This window comes from Ceratotherium simum, chromosome 22 (assembly GCF_057802395.1).
Source record: "Ceratotherium simum simum isolate JZ-2026a chromosome 22, ASM5780239v1, whole genome shotgun sequence".
Lineage (NCBI taxonomy): Eukaryota > Metazoa > Chordata > Mammalia > Perissodactyla > Rhinocerotidae > Ceratotherium > Ceratotherium simum.
In genome coordinates, this window is record NC_141921.1 from 22716061 (window position 1) to 22733510 (window position 17450).

Consider the following 17450-nt stretch of genomic DNA (forward strand, 5'->3'; position numbering starts at 1 on the left):
TTTAGAAATAGAAGCCACTGTTGTCTTTATAAAACACAGAATTGTGCTGCTGTTGTTGCTTGCTTCAGAAGGAACTGTACATTACAGCTGCTGGGATAATTTTACAATGGACTGGACAAGGTACAGCTCAAAGCAGGACACAAACACAAGTCTCAAAGGGAAACAAATGCAAACAAGTACACAGCTGTGGGGCTCCAGGGACATTTCCCCATCCATGCTGGACTTGAGAGGGATAAAAAGTTTAGAAACTAATGTGAAACCCAGAGTAGTCACACACGCCCACCAGACGGCTGCTAAGTGCCAACATCACACACCAATCAGGTTGGACTGTGTGCACAGGAAAGTCATTTCATTTTTCCTTATTGCTACTACACCAGGGGACTCAGTGCATTCGACACATTGTCTTTACTTGCACAATCCTTGGAGGGTTTCCTATTTTCCTTTTTAAAGAAGGAAATCTGCCTTCCCCACCTTATTCTGGTTTTTTTGTTTTGTTTTTAGCCCATTCCCTCCACTCCCTTTCATGGGCTCCCAAACAGCAGCCAGAGGTTCTAAGTCAGTAGGAGTAGAGTAAGAGGAGAGCACCAACCTAGCCTCCCTCCCTGCCCAGGGAGAAGGCAAGTCCTAATAAATGGGGGGAAAGAGAAAACCAGAGAATCCCTTTACCCCAATCTGCTTAGAAGGCCAAATAGGAAAGAGTGCCCTGCATATCCCTGCCATGATCAGACTTTAAGAAGGAAGGCATCCCAGCTACCATCCTGAATTGGCCTAAGCCCAGTAAATATAAATAAAAATAACTCCCCCTGATGTAGTTTCCAAAACTGCATTTTGGCTAGTTTGAGATGACTTTCTACCCTGAAGGGGAAGGAACTTCCATCCTTCTTTGTTACACATGATGCCAGGTCTAAAACACTGTCCCACCAGCCTTGCAGACGTCCTGTGGGCCAGCTAAGAAGTCAAAGTGTCCCCTCGGCTGCCCATCTTGAGTGCTAGCCTCATTTACAGAATTCTGGATCAGAAAAAGAAGACTATCCAAGAACACTGTTGCTTGGCCAAAGAGGAGGCCACAGAGGAGCTATCTAGTAGGTAGGAACCAGAAGCTTTTTAGGGAGGTTTCACACTTTTAGGTACCTTCTTCTTCAGCATTATTCTAAGCCTAAGTTCCCAGCAACAACAGCCCCAGGCTTATCCCCAGAGGCCAGCAATAGCACCTCAACCCCCAATGGGTCAGGCTGGACTAGAAAAATGATCAATGAGCAGTGCTCTCCTTTCCCACCTTTTATCCAAATTCTCTCCATTTTCTTCCCATCACTCTCTTCTTCCCCCATGTCCATTCTCTAACCCTCCAACCCCGGATACCCAAGTAGCTTAACCCTAGGAAATTCTCAGAGAAGGGAAGCCCCAGGTAGAGAGAAATGGAAAAAGCAATGAGAGGAACCAACTCCAAGGAATGGACAGGTGTGGAAGTTGCCAGAAGCCCCCTGATTTCATGCCATTTGGGTAGGCCTGCTGCTCTACCCTCATGTAAGCTTGAGGGCAGTCCAGCCCAGAAAGGACATCACTGGGCTAGGAGAACAGATTCTTCGTCTTCTGCAGCCAACGAGCTAAGCCTGACCTTGCCAGCTAACAGTAGGATCATTGTAGCCATGCACAGAATTCATCATCATATAGGCAGACAGGCAGGCAGGCCAGCAAGCAAGCTGAGTGAATAGAAAAAAGGAAAAGGAAGCCAGGGAAAGAGAGAAGAGGAAAAGGAAGGCAAAGGAGTGGAATGAAGGGAACAAGAGACCTAAGAGGATGAGGCTGGGGTCTCCCCAGTGTTTCCTCAGAGCTTGGGTAAGAAGCACCAGTTAAACTAAATCCATAAAAGCCTAAGCTTGTTGCCAACACCACTTATCAATCTGCATGCACCACCTTTCAAACAAGAATAATCCTCAAGGTCAAGGATATTTTTCAAGTCTCAAAGATTAAAAAAAAAAAAGCAGAGTAAGAAGTCATTTTCTTGCCATTGCCCAAGCTGCTTCTCTTGCTTTTATTTCTTGAACGCCATGTGCAATGCCAAAGGGCTAAAAAATGCATTTCAAGCCCCAGCTCAAAACCCAACTGGAGAGAGTGAGGCAAAGAGAGAAAAAGGAGAGAACACAAACTTGTTGCTGAGAGTACGTGGCTACCACCAGCTCCCTATGGACATTTGCAAATGCTGGTGAATGACTGGACCCTCCAGAAACAGTGCCCTGATCCCAGCCCCAAAATGCACCCAAGAAGAGAACATGCAGAACCCACTGTTCCAAAAGAGCTCCCCTCCCCAAAGGGTGACTGAACACGAAGTAGACAGTATATGAAGGCGATGGACAGGGTAGATGGAGTGTTGGCATCACTCTCTTTAGGCACTTGTGTAAGGAATGTAGGCTCTCCAGTGAGATGCCTCCTCCCAGAGCCCTCCATTCTGTTCTTCAGCTGGGCTGTGCCCATGGGGCACCCCATGCTGTAGCCAGTAGGAAAGAAGTAAAGGAGGAGTTACTCAACAGTCCTGATGCCTTCTCCATAATCAATGTTTGTGCTACGTTTTGTGAAGTCACTGAACAAAGTAGCCAACCAGAACAGAACCTGGGATAGACTGTTTTGCATAGCAAATCTGGGTCTGTACAAGGGCTGCTGGGGAGGGGAAATGGTAGCTCTAACTGCACAGGCCCGGATTCAGACCGGCCTTCCTCCGGCTGGCCTCTAAGCCTGAGCTAGGTCTAAAGTGTCATGGCTTCATCACCAGACTAGGGCAAACCCAAGCCCAGGCTCCTCAAAAAGAGGAATTTCTGCACTGAAGCTGCAACTCCTCATCCCAAGCAGTGGGACAGGAAAAAATAAACAGTCAAGAAAAGAGGGGGCCTTGCCTCAAGGCCAGCAGACACCAAGCTAGAACCCCCTACTTTTCCAGTTCTGCAAGACAGCCAAACCCCATCTCTATCCAGGGAGACCAAAAAAAGAAAAGAAAAAAAAAAGCCCATGCCACCCACTCACATGCCCTAGTGGGAAACCAGGAAAAATTCATTTGTGTAAACAGAAGCAATAGGGAGCAGCAAAATCCCCTAGCCTGTCCCAAGGACATACTGGAATCTGGGATGAGCCAAAGCATCAGAGGATAGTCCAGAAGAAGGGAAGATGTACTTGCAGGAAATAGTGCAGGGAAGTGCAGAGGAGGGAGCCTGTAGCAAGAAAAAGGTATTATCTGCACAGAGGAAGGATGGAGCCTGAGCCCCACCTTGGGGAGATAACTACCCCCCTACCTAGCCAGGCCAAAGAACAAGTCACGTACATAGTTCCTTCTGATGGCTCAATGTTTCTTGGATGTAAACTCATTGGGCATAGGAAGGATTTCCAGATTTTGGCAATAGACTCAAGTTATGGTATAAAAATAACATTTAGCTTTTGTTCTTTTTTCTTATTTTAGACCTAAGGATTGTTTGTTATAAGATGCCCCAGTTAAGAAATATTGAAACATAAGAGACTTGACCATCAGGGAAAAAAAGAAGCCAGAGTGAGAAATGTTATGAAAGTAACTCCAGACCCAGGTAGGTGGGGAGGTAGGGGGAACAGGGAGAAAAGGAGGCATAAGTGGAAAGGCCATGGGCCAGTCATCTCAGCAGCTCTGGGACTTGTCATGTCTGAAAGTGCAAATGTCAATGGATTTTAACCATCTTGAGGTTATCTTTTTAAAAGCTCAATGAATATGGAAGTCAATTCCTTCAAATGCAAAATAGCTGGCGCTCTGGCTGGAGGCTTGTTGGGTTGGGGATATTTCTTCCCCACCTACCTCCTCTCCCACCCCCACCCCATCCCCCCAAAGAAAGGTACAAAAGGTTGCAGTTCTGCAGCATTACCGTTACAGGGAAGGCACTGGTTACCCACCAGCAGGCGGAAGGAAGACAGGGTCATGTCACTTCAGAGCTAAGTGCCATAGTGCCTTAAGTCTTACTAGGGCTGGATGTCTGTCAAGGAGGAGGTGTAAAGTGGGCTAGAAAAGGTGGAGAGCGAGGAGTAAGGGAAAGGCGGGTGGCAGCTGGGGGAGGAGCAACCAAAACCATTAGCATTAAAAATCTTCCTACAAACTGGATTCTCAACCCATTAAAACACCTAGTATCCTAAAATATTGATCTGGGTCTGGTTTCGTTTTTCTTCTTAAACAAATCTAGACCTTTTCTGATTAAGGCTCCTAAAAAATCCTTCCCTCCTCCCACCCAATTTCTCAAGCCCCTCATTTTCCCATCTAAAGTATCATACCCAAACCTACCAGCTTTTGTCCGCAGGGCTGCAGAGCCGACCTTACCAAGCTGTGAGGCATGAGTCTTTAGCACTGTGAGTCACATGAGACACCTGTGTGTATGGTGGGCACCGGTGCTGCCCCTCTTGGTCCAGTGGGGTCAGGGCCAGATGTGACAAGATGGGGTGAGGAGTGGGGGGCATGAGGTGGATATCAGAGATTTCTGGCTGGTGGTCTGGTTTACTGGCCCTGTTCCCTACCCTTTTGCCCCCACTGTAGAAGGAAACAAGGCCTTCTGCACTCCTCCGTATCCCACCTCCCTCCCTGCTTCTTCTGGATTTGGGCAGCACAGCTCTTGGGGCTTGGAAAGCTTTCTTCTATCCAGTGAGGTAACAGCGTTCTGCCTTCAAGCGAAGTACATGGTGCGCAGAGTATCCTGGTGAACCTGCACGGCTTTGGCCAGGGCCTGGGGGTCCCGCCCATTGCTCTGCCCCGATATGTGGCTCCCCTCTCCACTGAAAAGGAAAAATGAAAGAAATCCTTCCTGGTGAACTGACCTGCTGCTAATCCTTCCCCCCATCCCTAGGGTACCAATTCCCATACCAACTTAAGAGAAAATCCCAACCCGGATGTGGGCAAGTGAGCCCAAGGACACCAAATTGGACAATACCCATTTCCTTCTACCTAAGGAAAGTTGAGAGGATCTGGTACCAGAGGCTGAAGCAAAAAGGAAGCCAGCCTCATTCCAGGCCTCACCTGTCATGTTCCTTGTCCACTAGGTGGTATCGTGCCCGGAAAGCCACCAGGCGGGCATAGTAGGCAGGTGCTGGGATAGAGACGGAGCGTGTGCATCGTACATAAGTGTGGCACAGCTGGTACGTCAAGATCTGGAGCTCATCCGCTGTGAAACGGTTGTCATCCCAAAGGACATAGTAATGGGATGGTCGGCTGGTGCCCTGGGAAGATAGGAAGGTGAGGGGCCCCAGGTTGGGCAGAGGGGATGGCTGATGATAAGGAACAGGATCACTGTTAAGAGTATGGCTGGGCTGGAAGACCCACCCATGAACAGGCAGGCACAAAGCCACCTAAGTCATAAAGCACCCTTCTTAGGGGCAACCTGCCTAAGATGCTCAAAGTACACTTCTGTTCAAGTGCACTAAGGGCTTATTAAGAGAATAGTACTGATTTGAATGCCACTCAGTGATATATTCTAGAGGCAGTGGGAATAATCAACTAATCTGTGACCCATTGAAACCCCAGGACATAGCCCAGCTACCTGGATGCCTGCGTGGCTGCACAGATAGAAGTCAAACTCAAATGGGTGGGTGATGTTGGTGTCCACAGTGGTCCCAGCTGGGATGTTACCACTCTTCCCAATCTGTATAGAGACAAAGACAACCAAGATCCCAAGACCTGCCTGGCCCTAACTAAGGGCCCCAACTCAATTCTACTCTGACTCCACCAGAATCCCAAGAGTAAAGCAGAAGTTGCTGTTCCCAGAGGATACCAGGTCTTGAAATAATGGGCTTCTAAAGTCACACGGACCTGTGTTTAAGTGCTGGTTTCACCATTTATTAGTTGTGTGATCTTAGCAAGTCATTTAACCTTTCTGAGGTTAAACTGGAGATAATAATAGTACCTACCTCACAGGGCTGCTGTGAGGAAGACGCCTTGTACAGTGTCTGGCACATAGGAGAAGTTCAATAAATGGTAGTTCCCTTTCCCTTCTCTGGGAGCTGGTCTATATATGGGGTCTATAGGCCAGGGCGCTAGGAGGAGGGAGAGGAAGTATAAGGGAAGGAGGGGAGAAGAGGGGAACAAAGGGAAGGAAGTGGTAGAGGAATGACCACAAGAGCTAGGGGGAAGAAAGGGGTCAGGGAGGATGGATAGGCCAAGGACTAAATCCCCTGATTTTATCTCAAGGGCTCCTTCCATATTAAGAGAAAGGAGACAGGATGAGGTATGGGTGGCTTCTTCAGTCCCTTACTCACTCGCTCATTCTTGTCAGCACAAAAAAGGCGGGTGTGATGACGTTTCTGCACCACAATATAAGTGATCCCAGGCTGGTAGTCCTTTTCCAGTTTGATGCAGGCATCACGAATGGCCAGCAGCTCATAGTGGAGGATCTAGGCACAGGGTGAGGAAGAAGACAAAGAGACATACAGCTCCTCCTGAGTTCACAGGTCTTTCTGAACTAAGGGGTTGCCACTTGTAATATGGCTTTTGTTCAGCATCCCTTTATAAGCTGACACCCAACCATTAGAGACGATAGGACCTTCCCACCAAAATCACCCTTATACTCAGTTCACCTGATATGTTCCTATAAAACCTTGTCTGGGAGCCTTGGCATCAGCAGAGAATACTCACCTAGTTCCTATGCATAAAGAGACCTAACATCAAGACACAGAACTAAGGTTCACAGAGAAATCACTAAAATCACAATGCCCAAAGTAAGGTCAATTAAAGGATCAGGAGGATAACGGGAGCTCCCCAGCGAGCTCTAAGAGCAGACAGGGGTGGGACCACCAGAAAAGAGCAGATACAGTTCAGAAACAGGTGCAGAGAAAGTATATGAATTCAGTCTTACAAAGAAGCAGAATTATAAAAAAATGGACCAGCTGAAGAAGCAGCCATAGGTAAATAACCATAGGCAATAGGTGCTTTGTGGCCTTGGATGTCAGATGCAGGGAGTCAAAACTGTATGACAGAAGTAGAAAGAATTTGGAATCAATTACAACTAGGTTTAAACCCAAATTTTATCTAGTCGTATTACCTTGAGCAAGTTACTTAACCCCTCTAAGTCTCATTTTCTCCACTTCTACTAAAGTTACTCATAAGACCAGCCTCACAAAGCTGTTGTGAAGACTAAAGCAGACAATTAAGTAAAAGCATAGCAAACCTAGCAGGGGCTTAATAACTGCTGATTGCTTTGCTAAGCAGTTTGAATTTTAACCCAAGGCTATGGGATGCCACTAGACATTTCTGAACAGAGAAGGGACAGGATAAATTTATCTGGTATTTTAGGAAACACTGGATGACTTGAAGAAAACTGAGAATAAAGGTTAAGAGCATGGACTTTGGAATCAGACCAATTTGTCTGAATCCCAGTTCCACCACTTATTAGCTTGGGTGACACTGAAGAAATCATTTAACATTTCCAAGCCTCCATTTCCTCACCTGTCAAATGGAATAATAATAATTATTTCATAGGGCTATTGTAAGCATTAAATAGAACACATATGAAGTGCTTAGCACAGTTCATGGCACATAAGAGGTACCCAATAAATGGTAGTTATATTACTATTAAATAGTAGTCAAGAAGACCAGTTTAGTACCCTAAACAACAGAATATGAAGGCTTGGGGCAGAGAGAAAGAGTAAGAGAAACATCACGAAGGAAGGTCAACGGCAGTGGTTCTCAAAGTGTGGCCTCCGCACCAACAGCATCACCTAGGCACTTGTCAGAATTACAAATTCTAGGGCCCCATCCTAGACTCACTGAATAAGATATTTTAAGGATAAAGCCCTACAAACTGTTTTAACAAGCCCTCCAGGAGATCTTGATGCATGTTGAAGTTTGAGAACCACTGGTCTAAAGAATCAGTCTTCAACACGAATCAACTAGTAAATAGGCACTGAGGGTTTTCTGTTACAAGAAGAAAGGTCTATAGATGCTTATACACGTTATCTCTCAGTTGTGATCTCTGCTCCCAAGCCATTTAGCAAAGCTCCCTAAGAAGTAGCACCTCCCAGTGCCAACAGCTTAGAAAAGGTAGCAGTACTCTCTGCTACCATTAGGCCCTCTGACCTCAATGTGAAGGTTTTCTCCAGCTACTGTGGGCCCTACCTGGGGGAGCTGGCCTTCAGGAACCCCATCTCGGTAGAAGATGATGCGGGTAGGCTTGAAGCGGGTGGACTTGTAGAACTGGATAAGCAGCTCACGCACCATGTAGGATAAATCTTCAATGATCTCTTGCCGTGGTCGCTGAACCCGCACAGTAGCACAGTAACGGCTGGGGTGTGCATCCATACTGCCTACCACCTGACAATCAAAGAGGCAGGATCAACCCCCAGAACCTCCATCCTCCCAACACTGTCCCAGGCTGTGGGTTTGGGGAAAGGCTTCTTAGCAAGAAAACTATGCAATCGAATGAGTAGGGTTTTAAATTCAATGAGCCCTGGTTTCAATCTCTGTTCTACCACTCATGCAAAAGTTACTTAATTCATCTGATCTTCTCTTTCTTCCTCTCAAATGGAAATACTACTACCTGCTTGCAGTGCTGTTGTGGTACACATAGAGCACCTTGCACAGGGCCTAGCCCACAGTAGGTACTTGATAAATTTGATTTTCCTATCCCTTGCAGAGCGGCACGTGAAGGTTTAGCACTACTAGCTCAAAGAATGACCTCATCCAGCCACAAGTTTGTCCTTTTTTCAAGTGAAGTGCTAATCTACCCAGGAACTGTGGTGAAGAGCATTCTTGCAGGTGGTGGAAGTAACATCATTTTCAAAGAGGACAGTGGCCAGAGCCTAGGATGGATGGCCACAAGGAAACTAGGGATAGGCACAGTACATGGTTTCCTTGCATTTAGTGAGATAAGCCCGGTCTGCCTAGAGAAATGTGAGGGTTGGGTAAAGAGAAGTGGGAAGGAAGGCCTGATCCCTATAGCAATTTGGAAGCCTCTAAGGGACAGGGAGCAGAGACGTCAGGAGAGGAACTGGAGACACATCTAATCTACTAGGTAGATCAGGGGTAGGGATGGGGAAGAGGAAAGGACAGTCCCAGCAATGAAGTAACTCCCTTATAAGGGATTTCAGAGAAGAGAGATAGTCACTCCCATATTCCGAAAGTGAGCATGCAGAGAGAAAGAGAGAAACTCCACCACAGAGCAAGAGTGATCAAGACTGGGCCAAGTCTCTGGCCACAGCCTACACTCTCAGTACTTTCTCTGGAAAAAAGACACCATACAGAGTTAGTTTTGTGAAGATACCAAGGGAGTGGCTAATGAGGATAATCAGCTAAAAGGAAAAGATCTTATGAGGGGTCAAGCACCAGAGTTGAGGGAAGGAAATCACACGTAGTCTTGGGGGCTCAGAGCTAAGAGGAGAACCTTATGAGGAAGTTGCAGAGTATCACTCACTGCTGTGATAGAAGGTTTTTTCCCGTCCCCTGCTGGGGGGTGTGTAACATCTGCTCCCAGGAATATTACTGGCTGCTGAAAGACGGCAGAGCTGAATAAGGAAGAGAAAACAAACGGTGAGGAGTTGGGTCTTCTCTTCCTGGCACCATCGAGCACCCACTTTGGTCCTGGTCAGGGTCCTATCTTCTCATCAATCCCCAGCATGGTACCTAGCTTGACAAGGCTAAGAGGGCAATAGAGTTCATACCGCTGGTGTGGGACTAGGATGTTGTTAATGCCACCAAGTTTAACATTGATCTTCAGGCAGAGGTTGGACAGAGTCTGAGGTGAGGTCTTGACCACGTTCTTCACTTGCACACACTGTGTAGCCATTCCCAAGAGTGTATCTCCAACACGTTTCACCTCAGCTATGAGCAGGGAGAAAACTGGTTAGTGCATTCAACAAATACTTACTGAATTCCTACTAGATGCCAGGTAGTATACGAGGTGCTAGGGAACACAATGGTGACCAAAAACACATAGGGTCCCTACTCTTGTAGTGTTTACTATCTAGCACTAATTTTAAAAATTATGTAAAGTACAACAATGATAAATGCTACAACAGAAAACTTCACAGAGCTATGAGAGCATATAACAGGGGGCAATAACCTAGCCGGAAAGGATTGAGTAAGTAATGATTGAACTGAAATCTAAAGGTAGAAAAGGACTTAGAAGAGAAGGAGTTTGGGAGAGAGCATTCCAGGCAGAGGGAACAGCATGCAAAAATGCACTCTGATAGGAGATAGCAGCATATATTTGAGAAACTGAAGGGCCAAAGTAACTAAAAACAAGAGCAAAGGAAGCATGGTGTGACAGAAAGAATGTGGTCATTAGACTGATTTAGGGAAGAAATCAGAGTAGCTTATATTAAGAAGGCAGTTGTCAAGATGGAGAGAAACAAACAGATTCAAAAGATATTTAAGAGACTCAGAGGCTATATATGTGAGTAAGGGAAAAGAACTTTTATGGATAACTTCTGAGTTTCTAACTTTCATAACAGAATAGATAGATTACAAATTCTTTTTTTGAGACATTTTGAGTTTGAAGTGCTTTTTGGTCATCCCAGTGAGGATATCAACAAGGAAACTGGGTACAGTAGTTGGAAGCTCAAGAGTAGTCTGAAATGGAGATACACATTTGTGAGATATTTAAGTACAGGGAGTAACTAAAGGCGTGATCTTGATGAGATCACCAAGGAAAAGAACAGAGTGAAAAGAGAAGAGAGCTTAGACCTGAATCTTGAGGAACTCCCAATACTTGCAGAACAGGAAGATCAGTCTGCAAAGCAGAAAAATCCAAAGAACAAGGAGGAAGATCAAGACATTGTTGTATTATGAATGTCAAGAGAAGAATGAGAGTGTTTCAAGAAAATGCAAGTGTTCAACAAAGTCAAATGCTGCTAAGAAATCAGGTAAAATGAGAAATCAGAAATGTCCTTTGGATTTAGTGATATCAAGGCAAAAAATAAATGCATAGAGGCAAAAACTATTTTGATGATATAAAGTACCAAGAAGGAGATGTAGGATCAATGAAAGGTTTGGTATGTTTTCAATGGGAGAAGCTTGAGCATGTCTAAAAAGCTAACGGGATCATTTCCACCTCCAAGAAAGACAGAGTAGTTAGTGGCAAATCAGTACTTCTGCAGAGAACATTCAGAAAAGCAAGATAAAATAGACAAATCATCTTTTTGAAGGCTGCAGAGAGGTGCTGAGACAACAGGAACTGGAGGGGCTAAAACTCCAGAGAGGGAGAGAATCTCACAGAGGTAAGCTATCTTCTGCAGCTGCTTTTACCCTGGGTACATCTGCTGATTCTAGGTGTGGGCAGGAGGCTGAGATTCTAGGCTTTGCACCAGCAGAGGAACTACTGCCAGGGAAGAGAAAAGAACAGAGTTTCTGGTAAAGCCAGACTAGTTCTAAATGTGAAAGGTTTAAAAAAAAAAAACATTTAAAAGAAAACATAGACTGGTATCTTCATGACCTTGAGACTTCTTAAATAGGACACAGAAAGTACTAACCATAAAGGAAAAATATTGAGGGGCCAGCCCGGTGGCGTAGTGGTTAAGTTGGTGCGCTCCACTTTGGTGGCCCAGGGTTCGCAGGTTCAGATCCTGGGCATGGACCTACGCACCACTTATCAAGCCATGCTGTGGCAGGCGTCCCACATATAAAGTAGAGGAAGATGGGCATGGATGTTAGCCCAGGGCCAATCTTCCTCAGAAAAAGAGGAGGATTGCCAACAGATGTTAGCTCAGGCTAATCTTCCTCAAAAAAAAAAAAAAAAGAAAGAAAGAAAGAAAAGAAAAAGAAAAACAAAAGGAAAAATATTGATAAACTGGACTACATTAAAATTTAAAATTTCTGTTCAACAAAAGACCCCATTAAGAAAGCAAAAAGGCAGAGAAGATATGTGTAATACACATACATATTAAATGAAGGAATTATAAAGAACACCTATAAATCAATAAGAAATAAGTAGTTAAGTCAATAAAAAAAGGAAAAGACTTGATTAGGCACTTTATAAGAGGTTAGTGAAACAGCCAATAGACATAAAAAGATACTCAACTTTATCAATCATCAGAGAAATCAAATTAAAAACACAACACAATATCACTAAACACCCACAAGAATGGCTAAAATGAAAGAGACAATACCAAGTTTGGTAAGGAGGTAAAGTACCTAGAACTGTCATACACTGCTGGCGGAAGTGTAAATTTGTACACTTAAAATCCCTCCTAGATACACACCCAATAGAAATAGGTATATATGTTCAAAGGACATGTACAAGAATATTCACTGAAGCATTATTTATAATACTAAAAACTGGAAACAACCCAAATATGTCCATTAACAGTAGAATGGATAAATACATATAAATTGTGTTATATTCATATAATGGAAAAACCATAACTACAACTACACAAATATGGATGAATCTCACAAACATAATGTTGAGTGAAAGAAGCCAGACACCAAAAAAAGTACATAATATATGATTCCATTCATACAAAGTTCAAAGACAGGTGAAACTAATCTATGGTGTTAGAAGCCAGAATAATAGTGATTACCATTAATGGGAAGTTGTAGTGACTGGTAGCCTGGGGCTATGGTAATGTTCTGCTACTAGAACTGGGTGCTGGTTACCCTGCTGTGACACTTTGTGAAAATTCATTGAACTGAATGCATAGAATTTCTATATGTACATTATACTTTAATAAAAAGTTTACACTAAAAAAAAGATGATAGTATTGATTTAGTATAGACAAAGGAGTTAAAAATACTAAAGACAGGATGAGGTATGGTACCAGATCACAACTGGGCAAATGTGACAATGTCCTTCTATACTCTCAGGGCAACCACAATGCATCTGGACCTTGCTTTAATCATCACTTGGCCTCCCAGGAGGGAGAGTGAAGTGTCTTTAGAAGAAAATGACTGCTCCTCTTTTCTGCTGGCTTAATTCCTAGGCAGATGGCCCCACTGTCCAAGTGGTATAATCAAGGAACGGCATGTAAGTCAAAGAAACCCAAGGTCTTAATCAAGGTATGAGACTGGAGAGAGGTATAACGTTACTGAGTCCAGGGAACTAAAAATCCTCTGAGTAAGCACTGCCTTCTCCAAGCATGCTACATTATACTCCCAGGCAAGCCAAAACATTGGATTCTACCTTTAATGGAGGGAACCAGAAACATGGATAATTACTCAAGGCAGTTCTCCTAAAAAGCATCCTTATTTGGGGTTATCAATTTAAGGCCCAAGACAGACATGGAATGGAGGTCAACCAACCTCCCTCTGTAAGTTATTATTGAGTACCATGTTAGTGGAGGGCTCTCCCTTAGGTGTATATGTGCAGAGGGAAGAAGGTTTCAGAGCAGATTCAGATCTACTCCATGCTCCAAAAGTATCAAGCAAGGGAGTAAGTGATCAGCAGCCTGATAAAATTTCTAGAGGAATCCAGAAAGAGACAAGTTCTTCCTCTAGGTGGGATGACAAGAGAAGGCTTCCAGGAATAAGTACATTTAAACTGGGACTTTAAAGGATGGCGAGAATTTTAAGGGCAAGTTGGGGGATGAGTACTTAGATATTCCAGGCAAAGGCAAACAATGTAAGCAAAACCAGAGACTGGAAAGCACAGACAAGGAATGAGGATTCAGAGTATCTACCATGTGCCAAGTGCTGTGTTAGATGCTGCTTTTTATATAATTAATTCATGAGGCTCAGAAAGGTTAGGTAATTTACCTAAACCAGTAAACTGGCATAGCCAGGATTAAAATCCAGTTCAATCTAATTCCAGAACAAGTGATCTTTCCATGTATAGCAAAGGGAACAATACAAGATAAAGCTGAAAAGGTTTAACTAAGATCAGGGCCCTTAAAAATTTTTATTTTGTGAATGGTGACCAATGAAGGTTTTTTGGGGAGTACAGACACAAAAGATCTCATCCAGTAACCTATTAAAAAAAGACTTAAAAAGAAATGTTAGAACTAAGTTGAGAAGTGTGCGTGGAGAGCCCAAAATATATCTTAAGACTATAAAAAAGAACACTGGAGGTAAAGCAAAGAGAAGACACACTGCCTCCAAAGTTTGGATGAAGGTATCCAAAAGCAACTGTGATGCCAAAGAAAGAAAGAAGTAAAGAAAAGGGCTTATGGTAGACAGAGGAGAAGATGACAAGTTACTAAAGAGATGGTCCACCAAAACACTTTATAAGGGCAGAGACTACATCTGTTTTATTCACCAATGTATTCAGGATCTAGCACAGTGTTTCACACATAGTAAGTAATCAGTAAACTCTTGTAGAAGTAAGGGAGAGAGGTCAAAGAGACAGACAGGAGCTGCAGAGAGGTCAAGGGTTGGATCAGGATTTTAATAATACGTTATAACACACGATAACAGTAGTTGATGACTAAAGCAACTGAAATGGATGAGAATTTCACTAGAATGTAAAGACAGAAAAAGGGCAGAGTACAGAAATATGGAAGATACCAGGCATTCTTGGTAATGACACAAATAATTAAGGAGACAGGAGAAAACAGCAATAAGTCAAAAGAAGAGAACTGAGAAAGCTCGCTGGTAACCCTCTGCAGAGGAAGTTTAGGAGAAAGGTAGAGGTAAGACAGATGAAAGAGGCAAAGGAGTAAGCGGCTGGTAAGGAAGCGGATGTGGAAAATGCAGAAAACTCACTCAAAAAGTCTGATGAAGAAAAACAAGAAAATAAGAAGACAAAAGCTAAAGGTGGTAATGTGCTCTAATGTGGGGAATCTGAAGATGTTTGAGGGTTAAAGGGTATGAAGACCCAAAGGTAGTAGGATGGGACGGGAACAAGAGCACACACAGGCTGAGCAAGGTAAGGGGAGGGACACCTCTTCCTTTGAAGCAGGAGAGGTGGAGAGGAAAAAGAGAGTAAGAGAAAAGTTGTGAGCCAGAGATGTATAGAATCATTCCTATTCTGAAAATAGAGGGAGAGAGAGAAAACTTCTTGAAAAGTCCAAGTCATTCCCAGGCGACAGAACACCAATAGAACCGCTACAAACTCTGCTTGGGTGTGCTGCATAATGTCCTGATAGACAACACAAACCTAAGCATAGGAATCTGGACTGACCCATCTCTGTATCTGGCCCAGCTCAGCCTGACATAAAGACTAGCACACAAAGGACTCCAGTAAATGTTACTGAGAGGGAGTGTGAGCAGGTAAGCAGGACCTGGCATGACTCAATGGCTCATACAGGCTGATATGTCTCCAGTAAGAGGAGCACTGACATTAAGAAACAGCTCTGGCTAAAACCAAGAATCCACACCGAGTCCTCCCTAGGAGCCTCCAGGGAGCTACCCTGAGACGAGTCCTATCATCATTATCACTGTCCCAAGAGAACTGTACCATACACTGGCGTCTTCCCTGGCAGGATGACGATAATGAGCTGCAGCCCTGAGTAGGTGTTCTTGAGATGCCGGAACATGGGCTCCACGCTGTCTGCCCCCTGTGCATATTTGCAGAAGCAAGGCTGGCCCTGGATGGGCATCCCTGCATCCTTGGAAATCTTCCGCAGCTGGTCTGTGAAGTTCCTGCAGCACAAGTATGGTCATGACAGGAGGCAGTAAGTCCCACAATAACACCTCTGACCAAATGCCTCCATCTTAGGTGCCTAGCACTATGACAGGCAGCGAGAGATTCTAAGATGAATAAGATATGATCAAAGCTAGTGAAAAAAACACATTTATAGTTGAATAGGACAAGACAGAGCTTGCTAAGGTCCAATGGTACAAGCAGAGAGCTGAGGGAGCCCAAAGAAGTCGGACCTGTGGGAAGCTCAGAGTTCCCACCTTGTCCCACTCAAGCAGCTGATTCCTGTGCTTTAAGTCCATAGCAATAGGCAGATGCCCAAGAGGAAGGGCTCTTTGCTCAGATTAAAATAAATAAGGTTCTAACAGTGATAGGAGCACAGGAGATGCTCAGTAAAAATGAGCTCCCTCCTCCCCTACTAGTTCTTTGAGGCCCGAGAGCAAATAATTAAACAAGCTTCTTTCCTTTGGCTTTAGGGCTTTATCCTAGGAAAGGAAGACAAAGTTGGAAGAGGGCACACATACAGATTAAAAAAAATCAAGCTACATAAATATAATGACAGACTGAAATGAGCAGCAGGAAATCTAATTTGTGAAAATCCTCCATTCAGATTAAAAGCAATAATGTACAAATAGAGAATAAAAGCAATTGTTTAGGGGATGTCATTATACAGCATATAAATATCGATAAGATACAAAAGCCTATGTAGTAAGAAAATAAGTACTTTTTTCACATATTTTGTAAAAAAAACACAAGAAAGATAAAAACGGTATGACACTGTTACATAAAATTTAAAATCATTTATATACATATAGGTGCATAAAATATATAAAGTGGATAGGAAAGTTATAATAATTCATGCAAGTGGCTGCATCAGAAGGGAGGAATGGGACTAGGATGGAGGATATAAGGAACAACAAATTTACCTGTAATATTTTATTTACTTTTTAAAAAAGAATAAAATAAATATGACAAAACTCTGGATGACGGATACATGGGTGTTTGCCATATTACTCTATTTCTTTTAATTTTTCAAAATAAATGTTAAAATAAAAAAGTACAATCTAACCATTATTATTATTTTTTTTTTGTGAGGAAGATCAGCCCTGAGCTAACATCCACGCTAATCCTCCTCTTTTTGCTGAGGAAGACCGGCCCTGAGCTAACATCTATTGCCAATCCTCCTCCTTTTTTCTCCCCAAAGCCCCAGTAGATAGTTGTATGTCGTAGTTGCACATCCTTCTAGTTGCTGTATGTGGGACGCGGCCTCAGCATGGCCGGAGAAGCGGTGCGTCGGTGCGTGACTGGGATCCGAACCCGGGCCGCCAGTAGCAGAGCGCACACACTTAACCGCTAAGCCACGGGGCCGGCCCTAACCATTATTTCATGTACATCAAAGCCAGGATTCTGATGGACTACTAACAGTATTTCTTCCATTTCTCTACCTTGTATACAACTGTAGTGTAGCTACTAAAAAAGCCAATGTATTACTAGATTCCATTAATAAGTGGGTCTCTACTTCAAGGAAAATGGTATTCCCAATCTTTTCTTTTTTTTTTTTTTAATTTTTAATTTTATTTTTTTGTGAGGAAGATCAGCCCTGAGCTAACATCCATGCCAATCCTCCTCTTTTTGCTGAGGAAGATGGGCCCTGAGGCCAACCTCCATGTCCATCTTCCTCTACCTTATATGGGACGCCACCACAGCATGGCCTGACAAGTGGTGCATCGGTGCGCACCCGGGATCCGAAACCAGGCCGCCAGCAGTGAAGCGCGTGCACTTAACCGCTATGCCACGGGTCCAGCCCCCCAATCTTTTCTCTACTACCAGATCACACTTGGGCTATTGTGTCAGTGCTGGGGGCCACAAAATGTTGAGAGAAGTCGAGGATGGGGAAGGTCTTGAAATCCTGTCCTAAAAGTGATACAGCTGAGGTAACAGGGCCTCTTGAGCAAG

General features: G+C 43.9%; 1 protein-coding gene across 4 annotated transcripts in view; it reads right to left on the reverse strand.

Moving 5' to 3' along the window:
- Positions 1-17450, reverse strand: part of LOC101390227 (argonaute RISC component 1) — a 35356-nt gene continuing 17906 nt past the window's right edge. For all 4 annotated transcript variants that reach the window (XM_087446289.1, XM_004425942.3, XM_014784140.2 and 1 more), the window contains 8 exons: positions 15312-15496; positions 9643-9802; positions 9396-9486; positions 8102-8296; positions 6247-6381; positions 5532-5633; positions 5012-5211; positions 1-4770 (listed from right to left, as the gene is read on the reverse strand). In XM_087446289.1, the coding sequence (XP_087302415.1) occupies positions 4662-4770; positions 5012-5211; positions 5532-5633; positions 6247-6381; positions 8102-8296; positions 9396-9486; positions 9643-9802; positions 15312-15496 (1177 nt within the window). In that variant the 3' untranslated portion in view covers positions 1-4661. The remainder of the gene's footprint in view (positions 4771-5011; positions 5212-5531; positions 5634-6246; positions 6382-8101; positions 8297-9395; positions 9487-9642; positions 9803-15311; positions 15497-17450) is intronic.